Here is a 12,047-nt window from a genome sequence, read left to right as displayed (position 1 = left end):
TGATTTACAAAAATATGTTTTTAAATGAAGAAAGCAAAATTCATTAAAGCATCTAGGAAAACCAATTTTTACATAAGAAAGAAGGGAAAGTAAAAAAATAAACACATTTGTTAATCTGTGCAAATAGAAATACAGGAAGAATACACCAAGGACTAATGAGATGGCTAGGTGGGATTGGGGGGAAGGGGGGAAGAAAAGAAATGACTAGAAGGGAGGAATTGCCACTTCTCTGAGTATACTGTTTTGTGCAGCTCTAATTTACAGAACAAAAAGTTTCACATACATTAAGAAAAAAATAAATAAAAACAGGACGGAGAAAAAAAAAATCCTTAAAATACCATGGAAACATATGAAGTGAAATGCATTTCAAATGAAGTACTATTTTACATGGAAGAAAGTAGAAGGAGAATAAAGCACTAACCCAGGTAACTTTTTACTATTATCGTTTTTTTTTTTTAAATTGAGATACAATAATATTCACCCTTATATACAATTCAGTGGGTATTTTTGTATTCACAAAGTTGTATAACCAACACAATTCCAGACACATTCAATCCTAAATGTCACACTCATTAGCAGTCATTTACTATACATCCCTCTCCCAGCTCCTAGCAATCACTAATCTACTATTGATCTCAATGGATTCACCTATTATAGACATTTCATATAAATGGAACTCTATTTTGTTTTTGGCTTCTTAACACAATGTTTACAAAGTTCATCCATGTCGCAGTAGATATCAATACCTCATTCCTTTTTATGACTGAATAATAAATCTATCACATGTACATACTTTTATTTAACAGGTCATCAATTGATGGATATTTGGGTTCTTTCCCCTTTTTAGCTACTATGAAGATTCATATCCAAGTTTTTTTTTTTTTTTAACAAGTTTTCATTTCCCTTGAGGTGTACAGCTACAATTAGAATGTGTCATCATTTGCAATTCCCATTAAGCCTGTGTTAGTACATTTGATGGTATCATACAAGTCTTGGAGGTCTATTAATTTTCATTATTTATTTTTCTCTGTTCCTCTAACTGGATAATCTTAACTGACCAACCATTAGGTTCACCCAATTTTTCTTATATCTGCTCACATGTGCTATTGAAGTTTTTGTTTTAGTAATGTACTTCTCAATTCTTCAATGTTTTGTTTCTTCACCATTTCTATTCATTATTGATGTCTCTATTTGGTGAGACATCATTCTCACACAGAATCTTGTTTTTTCTAAGATATGATTTCCTTCAGTTCTTTAAACACATTTAAAATAGCTATTTAATGTCCTTGTCAAATATATCCAAAATCTCTCTCTTCTTGGGACAATTTCCACTGACTGCTTTTTTCCACTCTGTATATGGGCCATACTTTATTTCTGCGTAAGTCTTAAAACATTCTGAGCATTTTAAATAATGTCACAACTCCAGAAATCAGGTATTCCCTTCTCCCCAGGGCTTACTGTTGTTCATAGCGAATTCTTTGAACTATTTTTGTGAATCCGTATTCTTTGTTGTGTACAGCCACTAAAGTCTCTGATTCATTAGCTTAGTGGAAAACGAATAACTGGTCAAAGATTTCCTCAATGCCTGGAATCAATACTTCTTTAGTTTTCCTGAGAGAATCCAAATGTGTCCTGGGGTACATCTTCGACACTTGGCCAGGAAGTAGACAATTCCACCTTAGCCTTCATTTCCTGCTTTGCCTCCACAGTCAGCCAGAAGTGAAGGTTTACAGTCTTTTCAGCACTTTCTTGAACGTGCATGTGACTTCCTTCATGTCAAGAAATCTGAATTTTCCAGATTTTCTTTTAAGCTGTTTGATTAACTTCTTCTTTTCCCCACCTATCACTCACTGCCTCAGGCAGCTGAGATGTTGAAAGAATTGCCTCTAACTGATTTCAAAATGTGATCTCAGGAAAAAGGCTTTTTTACACTGGGTAAGCACTTAGTTAAGTTAGATAAAGATAGAATTGATAGTAGGGTCTTCCAGTGAACTACCAAACTTGTGAAAAAATGCTAAGTTTCAGGCAGTGTGTCTTATTCAAATAAGCTCCAATCCTGTTATGGCCCTTTTAGCGACTGCCAAGCTGCTGGTTTTCATCGTAATTATAAGCTGCTGACTTTCAAGACACCATGGACTTTGGAGTGGGAGATGAGAATTGGGCAAGTTAAAATGTCACACATATAACTGTTCTTATCAAGACCCAGCCATTTTTAATGAATAATATTCTCTGGATTGCTGAAAGCTTTGGGTTAAATCCATAGTTCTGAAAACACTGATTCTGACAATAGGGACCATTTTCTCTTTGTTTTTAATGGAGAAAAAGAATTCCTGGATGTTCTTAGCCATTTCTGCTGACATTACCCCAGGTAATATGCAAACTTAGTTTTGAGACCATATGGCCTCAGGCTAAAGAAAAAAGAACTCTAAATATACATTAAAGGTTGGTTAGTGAACTTAACATGCCAAAAGGACACAGAAGACAGCTTGAGGGGGCTCCCATGAACCCAGTTAAGGACAATCTGAGCATCAAAATAAATAATGAATTTCTATGTCCCACCATTATAACAGGGACTAGCTTTGTTCTTCTATATTAAACAACTATAAAACAGGACAAGATACATGAAACAAGGGTTTCATAGAATGGACAAAAAGCAGTAGAGGACATTAATACATGAAAGAAAACACAAATGAGTTGAGTGCTACAAGAGTTTGAAGAGTTTCCAAACTATAGTGTGGGGGGAAGAAACTCCCAAATAGCCCAATGGCCTGACTGAGGCAAAAGTGTTCAAAGTTAGATAAGTTATGGTGACTGTAATTTGTAAGGCAAAATACTGGAAAGGAAGGAGACGCACAGAAAAGGAGAAAGTGCTCAGGAGATCTACACAATGGTCCCCTCAAGTCAATGGTATTAGACTGATTTGTACCATGTGAATAAAATCAACCAAGGCCAAGGGAAAAAAAGGCACTAGAAAGGAGCAGAACTATTCTAGGAGTTTACATAGGTCCAGGTACATAATTTGTGTTCTCCCCAGACACAACAGAAAAATTTCCTAATAGACAAAGCATTAGGTACAACTCTTAGAATGGTAATAAATCAGTAGTGACACCAAATGAGCCCTAAACCAAGGTTTCTCAACCTTAGCTTTGTTGAAATTCGGGGCCTGATCATTCTTTGTTGCATATGCGGTGAAATATTTAGCAGCATCTCTAGCCTATATCTACTAGATGCAGAACCTTTCTCCCCATTGGTGACACTCAAAACTATCTCCAGACACTGTCAAATATACTTTGTGGGTAAAAACTTCCCCAAGGTGAGATAAGATCATTAAAATAGCTATGAATGTTCAGATAAGATCATTAAAACAGCTATGAATGTTCCGTATGTTCCAGGAAGTAGAGAAAAACATGGACACGATACAAAGACTAATACAAATGAAATATTACAGCAGAATCAATAATGATGTATTACAGCATTATATATAGAAGCAAAATGCATATGAACAATAGTACAAAGGCTGGAGGGAAGAAAATTGAAGTGTACTATAGTAAGGTATTTAGACCATATGTAAAGTGGTATAAATGCTACTTGAGGTTAGGCTGTGATAAATTTAAGATGAATACTATAAACCTTATAAGCAAATAATAGATAAAATGAGGTAATAAAAAATACCCAATAAAAATAGAAAAGTAGAATAAAAGAGGTATCCATGAAACGCATTTAAAAACTCAATAAATAGGGGGGAATGGAAAACTCTTCTTTACTTCAAAAAGCCATCTAATAAATGTAGAAAGAAGATGAAATTTAGAAAAAAAAAATCACCATTTACAACTATTATAGCAATAATTGTTTCAGGTAAGAATTATGGATGAATATTAAACTAGTGCATGAAAGTTTCAGGAAAGAAATATACATAGTCTCAAAATATCTGCAAGATAATTATTGATTACAAAGAAAACAAGCAACTTTGCAGTGGAGAAACCTTATAGATACCACTTGAAATAAGTAAGCAAAGTCAACACTACCAGTAATGGGTAGTCATACCACACCATCACAGAACTCCTGATATGAGGTACTATGGCAAATACAACATTCCTTCTGTAATATTCCTGCTAAAAGTGCATAACTTGAGTTTATTCAATAGTTTGAACATTAGACAAACCCAAATAAAGGTACAATGTAAAATAAAGTGATCTACACTTTTGAAAAATCCGAAGACAGACTGAAGTATTGTTTCCAATCAAAGAGAATGTATGGTGACAATTATATGTTAAGGCATGATGCTGTATTTTCTGTTGCTGTAGAAAGACACAGGGGCAAGTAGCAAAATCTGAATGTCTGATAACTGGATTATGGTAATACAAAAGACTAAAGAATTAGCTTGTTTTTAAAGACAAAAATATAAAGGGGGAGGAGAAAAGGAAAAGGATGAGGGGAAGAGAGTGAGGAGAGAGACAAAGGAAGGAAGGAGAAAAAAAAGGAAGAAGAGAAAGGGGGGGGAAAGGAACAGAAGGTGTAGAGGAGAGGGGAACATGAGAGTCAGGGATAAAGTAAATGCAGTAAAATGTTAATATTGGGGGGATCTTGTTGAAGGATATTGTGTAGTAAAGAATTCGGCCTTGCTTAAAGAGAGAAATTGCTTTTACCGTCACTTTCATGGAGGTACTCTATGTCATAACTGGTAGGAGTGTCTGCTTAGGGCAGCAAACTGGGCTCACTAAAAAAGACCTACCATGTGATTTAGGATGGGGGCTTTGGGTTATATATTATCAGTCCAACTGCAACAATAATGTGGGCAATCAAATCATCTTGCCTACATAATGAAGTTACAATAAAAATTCTGGAAGCCAAAGCTCGAGTGAGCTTCTCGGACTGGCAACACTCCTTGCAGATGGATGCCAGGATGGTAACGCAACCTGACGACAATAAAAACTTTGCATTCTGAACCCTCACAGACTTTGCCCTACGCATCTCCCTTAGGTCCATCACAATTTGTATCATTTCCTTGTAATAAACTATAACTGGAAATATAACACATTTCAGTGAGTTCTGGAGGTTTTCGAGTGAATTTCTGAACTTGAGGGTATTTCGGGAACCCTCCCCCATAACCTCCAAACCTGCAGTTGGTGTCAGAAGTGACAGTGGTCTTGTGTGGGCTCTTTCATTAAACTCTGTAGTTGAACCTAACTGCTTGAAGTTGGGGTTAGAAGTCTTGAGCAGACCTGGTAGTCTGGAGGACAAAGCTCTCAACTTTGCAGACTGGCTATGGGAGTAGGGACAGAGACATTATTTTTAAACTTTTCCTCTAATAATTTTCATGATTAAAATTTCATTTGAAATTAATTTCAATGTGACAAACCGGAATTACATAACAATTTAAAAGAAAAAAGGAGAAAAAAAAATGTAACTGGGTCACGATGCTGTACAGTAGAAAAAAAACTGTATTGGGGAAATAACGATAAAAAAATTAATAAAAATAAACAGCATCCAACACAACAAATACAATTTTCTTTCTGCATATTCTCTTGAATTCTACTGCCCTAGTTATCCAAGTTCTTAAGCTCCTGAAAAAGATAAAAATGACTTTTCAGAGCTTCTTGATTCCTGCTAACCATAAGGCTTTTTCTTCCATTAAGAGCACAAAAGCACTAGTTAGTGTTATTTAGTCAACCAAGAACTTTTAATGTCTCCCAGAGTAGCAAAAAAGTGAAACATTTGAGGGGATTTGTAAAATTTTGTTTCCTTTTATTTTTTTTTTAATTTTGTCTTTTTTTTTTTTTGCCATTTCTTGGGCTGCTCCTGTGGCATATGGAAGTTCCCAGGCTAGGGGTCCAATCGCAGCCGGCCCACGCCACAGCCACAGCAACACGGGATCCGAGCCACATCTGCAACCTACACCACAGCTCATGGTAACGCTGGATCCTTAACCCACTGGGTGAGGCCAGGGATCGAACCCGCAACCTCATGGTTCCTAGTTGGATTTGTTAATCACTGTGCCACGACGGGAACGCCTCTGTTTCCTTTTAAATATAAGTGCTAAAAGTGCCTCCTTCAGTGAATTATCATAACCTCTGCTTAGCTATCAGTGCACATACTCCTTCAAGCAAATCTCCTTCAGAATTTATTCTTATAAGTTCCAATCTATGATTCCTCAAAAAATGTTTCTATAAGAACACATGGCCAAGTAACTAGATGTTACTAATTCTTGATTTGGTAGAAATATTTATATGCAATAAAATACAAAACCAATTTTTGGTTATGTTGGTACATTTAAATGTTAACGTTGCCCAAGTAAGTAGAAACACAATTCAGAAACTTTCCTGGGAAACCATCAAAAATTTAAAAATTGGGAGTTCTCTTGTGGTGCAGGGGGTTAAGGATCTGGTGTTGTCAACTGCAGTGTTATGGGTCGCTGCTGTGGTGTGGGTTCAGTTCTTGGCCTGGGAACTTCCACATGCCATGGGTGTAGCCAAAAAAAAAAAAAAAAATTAAAAATCACAAATTATTAAAACTATTAATAAAAATTAATACACAAATTATTATGTGTATCTATAATAAAAGTTATTACGTTTTGCTAATGAGAATAACTTTCAGCAAAAGTGATCTATTTTAAATAGCTACAATTTCCTCATATTTTCAATTATTTTAAATATATCTCAACATTTATTTTCAAAATATAAAAAACAGAGCTAAACCAGTGAAACATACTTAATGATAAGCACAAATGAGAAAATCTGAGATAGCTATAAGCTCAAAATTCTTTTATAGAGGGAACTGTCTGGATATACTTAAAATTAATTTAAGTATGCACTGATTTGTGTAACTTAAACTTAACTTGAACACCTTAAAAGAAAAAGACAAACTTATCTCTATAACCCATTCAAAGAGATCTATTCACATACAAATTTAAATAAAGAGCTGGTTAAAAAAGAAAAAGGAAAAACAATTTTCAGATAGAAAAGTTCATAAAAAAATAGTACTAATCAATCATCAAAGGTAATTTTTTTCCCCTGAAACACAGCAATTTTGGATTGCTGTTCTTTTCGCCTCCGGCTTGCTTCCCATGAAGGATGAAGAGGCAGCTGTGATTTCTGTTTTGTATTTTCAAATCCTCTTTGTGCACTCTTATTAAGCTGATTCTTGATCTGTGGTTCAATTTGCTGAGAACCTGGAGGAGGAAATGAAATTAATGAAAATTAAGTCTATAGATAAATAGCATAGAAGATAAATAAATACATTTTATCTCTTCAAATCAGCATTTAAGGAAGAAATTCAGTTTTACTTAAATGAATACCCTACAGTATAAAAATCTAAGTGCTACAGGAAACAGTTTGAAGTTAAAATATACACATGAACAGTCAATTTTATGACACATACTTTTTAATCTTTGTTAGCAGATATTTATTGCATGCCTCCTAGTATATGCTGTGCTGTTTTATTTACACTGACATTAAAGGAAACACAGTCACACAACATATAAGGCAATTTTTTTTTTTTTTTACAAAAGGCAGAGGGGCATCTAGTATTTTTAAAGGAATATAGTTCATTAACTTATGATTATCTGTGTGAAGAGCAATGCAGCCAGAAAACTCACATGTTTTAACTAAAATATTGAATCCAAAAATGTTCATGGGCAAGATGTTTAAAGGCTGATAATTAATTCCACTCCCTTCTGTTATTGAGCAAAAAGCTGTGACTGAAAGGTAAACTGCTGTATCGACTCCAATTTAAGACAAAGTTCTTTTTTAACCATAAATTTATCCATCAGATATGAGGGTGGCAACTTGTATTCTAGTCCTTACAACCTCTTATATTATAAAAAACTTCAATTATATTATTTTGAACAAAGTACTGGGAGACATACTTGCCTGAAAAGACTGAATCAATGCATATTTAAGTAATCAGAAAGAAGAAAGAGTGGCTAAAAATTCCTTACAGATTTTTTCATCAGTCCTAGCTAGAGGTGTATAACTTCTCCATTGTAAGTTTGCCATCATTGTCAGAAGCCTTTTAAAGATCTTAAAAAGCAAATGCCATAATGTTATACAAACATTTTGGGATAACACTTTGGGATACACATTTGCAAAACAGTTTGGGATAACATTTCCAAAACATCACTGCACACAGATTCAAACTGTCCTGTATCTTGTACATACCACATGTGGTCTAGAAATCTATGTTATAATGCTCAAAGAGTGGCTCTAGTGATGAAGAATGAAAAATTTAAACGTTAAATGAAATTGCTTCATGTAAACTGAGATTTGAATAAGGCACTATTTCTAAACTGATACATATTTTACATAATTAAGTAAAGTATATTTGCATGTGTAAATAAATGGATAAATTAAATATTATAAATTTATAAGCTAGGTAAGAACAACAATAACAAAAAAAGTTTTATTTGGGTATCCTAATGGGGAAAATGTGGGAGTGTCTTAAGTTTACAGTTATCCTGTATTTGTGAATATAAGGCCATGTATTTGCCAAAGCTAGTATTTTAATAAGTCATGAAAATAACATAAAAATTTGGCATGGGCTTTGAAGTTCGGTGGCAAGTAGTAGAGAAATGAATATCTGAGGGTGAAAGGTGAGTATCCTATACGTTAATGAAAAGGTAAAACTGGTGTCAGTGAAAAGTTGGGAAGTAAGTCTACAAGCTGATGGAGGTATAGCACCAGGGTAAGTGGCTGGAAAGATCAGTGTACTGATGGCTCTTCGGCAATGAACTACAAAAAAAGAGAAGAGTTGAGGAAAGAATTGGCCAGCTCACAGGCAGAAATGAAAGAGAGGGTCCAGATACTTGGGTAAGGTTTAGAAAAGCCTTTGGACTCCAAATTGTAAGAGATAAGACTGACAAAGACTTTAAGCAGTAAAGGTCCCTAGAGATTTAGCCCTGGAGCAGAGATAAAAGTATAGTAGGTCTTTTCAACCAAACCTGAGAGTCTCAAGGCAACAGACACTGAATGATGGGGGTGGGGTGGGAAAGGGGGAGGTGTAAAAAACAAACAAACAAACAAACAAACAAACCAAAAAACCCCCCACAGGCATACAGACATAAATCAGGCAAGTTTGAAAAATCATTCTAGGAAAGAATTTTCGGTGTGGTGACTAGCTCACTGAGGGACTGATGGGAAGCAAAGTGGTCAGAAATCCCAGTAAGTTTTTGAGGGAACTGAATTGTGAAAGATCACAGGCCTGGGCTGGGAAAAAAATCTGACTGTTAAGTCTCTAAACCATCTTCAGGATCATCTACTTTTACTAATCACTTGTTGCAAAGAAGATCATACTAAATGTCCACTTCCTATGTGGCTACAGAACAAAGACCCTCCCAAGAACACAGTCAGAGACTATGGAGAAAAGTGGCTAAGAAAGGTCTTCAGAAATTGTTCACAATTTTTGCTCAGGTAGTAGACACGTTTCCCAAAACTGATTGAGGGTCTGTATTGTGGTTATCTTGTCCCCGCTCTACCACAAAATATTTGGTCTGAGTTGGAGGCAGGCAGTTTGTTTTTTTAGTGCACAGGTCACCAAATTTGGGGCAGTCACATCCATGAGATGTGATGGGAAACAATGCATCATCACTCAGTGATTCTCAGCTTTAAACTGGATACAGTGACTGGACAGGACTTTGGGTTAGCTCATTTGGGAACACATAGCATGCTCTAAGTGTAGAGGAAACAAGAAATCAGCATCTGGTGATTGAAAGGATGGTCAGTGGCATACAGGTATTCAAGAAATTCCTTTTTCTTTTTGCACCTAGCCACGTAGCTTAGGCTGCATTTCTTAGTTCCCTTGTGGCTAGAAGGGGTCATGTCACTGAATTCTGGGTAATTAAATGAGTGAGCAGAACTGATTCCTGACACTTTCAGGCCTGGACCATGAAAACCTTTTATAAAATTCTCCATGTATTCTATTTCTTTCTGTTGGCCAAATGAAGATTACTGCGGAACAGAAGGAGGGAGTCAAAAAATGGAAGCAACCTGATCCTTGAATGCCTATGTGAAACAAAGACCCTGTGCTGATCAACGATAGATTGTAATGTGAGTGAGAAGTACATTTTTATTATTTTAATTTATTTTATTGCTTTTTAGGGCTGCATGTGTGGCACATGGAAGTTTCCAGGCTAGGGGTAGAATCGGAACTACAGGTGCCAGCCTACATCACACCCACAGCAACAGGGGATCTGAGCCACCTCTACAAGCTATACCACACTAGGCTAGGGGTAGAATCGGAACTACAGGTGCTAGCCTACATCACACCCACAGCAACAGGGGATCTGAGGCACCTCTACAAGCTATACCACACTCACAGCAATGCCAGATCTTTAACCCACTGAGAGACGCCAGGGATCAAAGCCGCATCCTCATGAATCCTAGTCGGGTTTGTTAACTGCAGAGCCACGAAGGGAGCTCCAATTTTTATTATTTTAAATCAGTGAGAGTTTGGGATTATACATAGAAATCAGCCAACCCAAATATATTAACTTTGATTTGTTATGAATTAATCTGAAAATACTTTGTTTTTACTCTTAACCCTGAAAGTAACATACTTATTACTGAATATTTAATGGCATGGTGTTGACTAAGATGGAACTTATAAAATACTTTAAAGAATATGTTGATTTATCTCAAGATAAATTAAACAGACCTGATATTTCCTGATAACTTTGTCTGTATCTTTATCACTGGCAGGACATGGAGGGGGGGGAATTAAAGTAAAAAATTATACTGATAATTATAAGTTGCTCTATTTCAATTTCTGTGGGTACATATTACATTAAGGCTATTAAGCAACCAGAATATTTCATCCTTCCACTTTGGCAAAGCGCTGTTCAACTGTATATGGAAGTCAGGCAGCCATTAACACATACCTGAGGTTTTGCTTTTTGGAACTTGTTCTCTGTAACTTCTAAAAGAAGAAAAACACTATTAGCATATTTAAGAGATAAATAAATCCTCTGACTTTAAGAAGATAACATAAAAACAATGTTGATAAAACTCATTTAAAAAAAAACTATCATATTCTTTTACCCCCCCAGAAACCAATAAAAATATTATGAAAACTCCAAGTTTTAGCTATATCAAATGTTTGTCAGACCCCGATATTACTACACAAACATGTAGGAATTTTCCTTTCACCACTTTTACAGGGACTTCTGGTGATAAATATCCTGTCTTGGTTACCTTATAACCCTGAGGACTACCTAGGCAAAGAATTTCAAAAATCTCATGGGAGAATGAGTCATACATAACAAAAACTAAGATTAACATTTTATAGGAGAGGGAAGAGAGAGTGCTACGTAATTTTCAAGTGAAGAAAGAATTGTAGCTTTTTGAGGCAGAGTTGGGAGATAATGAGGAATATAACAATGATTTTCAAGGCTCCAAAGATAGTTTGTATGTCTTTTCCATAGTCCTACTTCTTTGAAAAATTTTAACATCACATTTTTCTGTTCTATTAAAAATTATCCCTGATGCATAAAATTATAGAAAAACAGTTTACTGAAAATAGCAAACCATGATTTTCATTCTGAAATGTGAAGATATCCCTGACCAGATTGGGACTGCAAAATGAAATTACACTTAATGATTTATAACAAAACAACTGTGAAAAGCAGTGACTAACAGAAGGGATAAAGATGACGGTATCACCAAATATAAAGCAGTCTGGAGAAAGTGTGTTAGGGCAAGCAGCCTTATGTACTAAAATAGGAATAGATAATAAAACGATTGATGTTTACAATAATGCCCTGGATCAGCAAGAGGAAAAAAAAAAAAAAACCCTGTATTCTTTTTAGAAAGACATGTTTAAATAGTGAGATATATGTGAGACATTTTCAAAAGTCTTTATAAAGGTAACTCAAAGTTTCAAAGCTTTGATAATCAAAGGAATTAAATTAGTTAGATAATTATTTGTCTATATCACCTTTGTGGCATATGGAAGTTCCCAGGCCAGGGGCTGAATGTGAGCCAGAGCTGCAGCCTACACCATAGCTGTGGCAATGCCAGATCCTTAATCCACTGTGCCACACAGGGATCTAAACTGCA

At 35.5% G+C, this 12,047-nt stretch overlaps 1 protein-coding gene across 2 annotated transcripts in view; it reads right to left on the bottom strand.

The window, feature by feature from the left end:
- Nucleotides 1-430: 430 nt before the first annotated feature.
- Nucleotides 431-12,047, bottom strand: part of SRFBP1 (serum response factor binding protein 1) — a 66,897-nt gene continuing 55,280 nt past the window's right edge. The window contains 3 exon segments of one of the 2 annotated variants that reach the window (NM_001244566.1): nt 5,768-6,204; nt 6,622-7,168; nt 10,871-10,908. In NM_001244566.1, coding sequence (NP_001231495.1) covers nt 6,984-7,168; nt 10,871-10,908 — 223 coding nt within the window. In that variant the 3' untranslated portion in view covers nt 5,768-6,204; nt 6,622-6,983. 2 annotated transcript variants of the gene reach the window in all.

The sequence above is a fragment of the Sus scrofa genome, chromosome 2 (assembly GCF_054392235.1).
Source record: "Sus scrofa isolate SSC_HxYL_T2T_F1_AM1 chromosome 2, Sscrofa_HxYL_maternal_Yorkshire_Landrace_v2.0, whole genome shotgun sequence".
NCBI lineage: Eukaryota > Metazoa > Chordata > Mammalia > Artiodactyla > Suidae > Sus > Sus scrofa.
The sequence above is the reverse complement of the archived record's forward strand: the minus strand, read 5'-3'. Positions and strand labels throughout refer to the sequence as shown.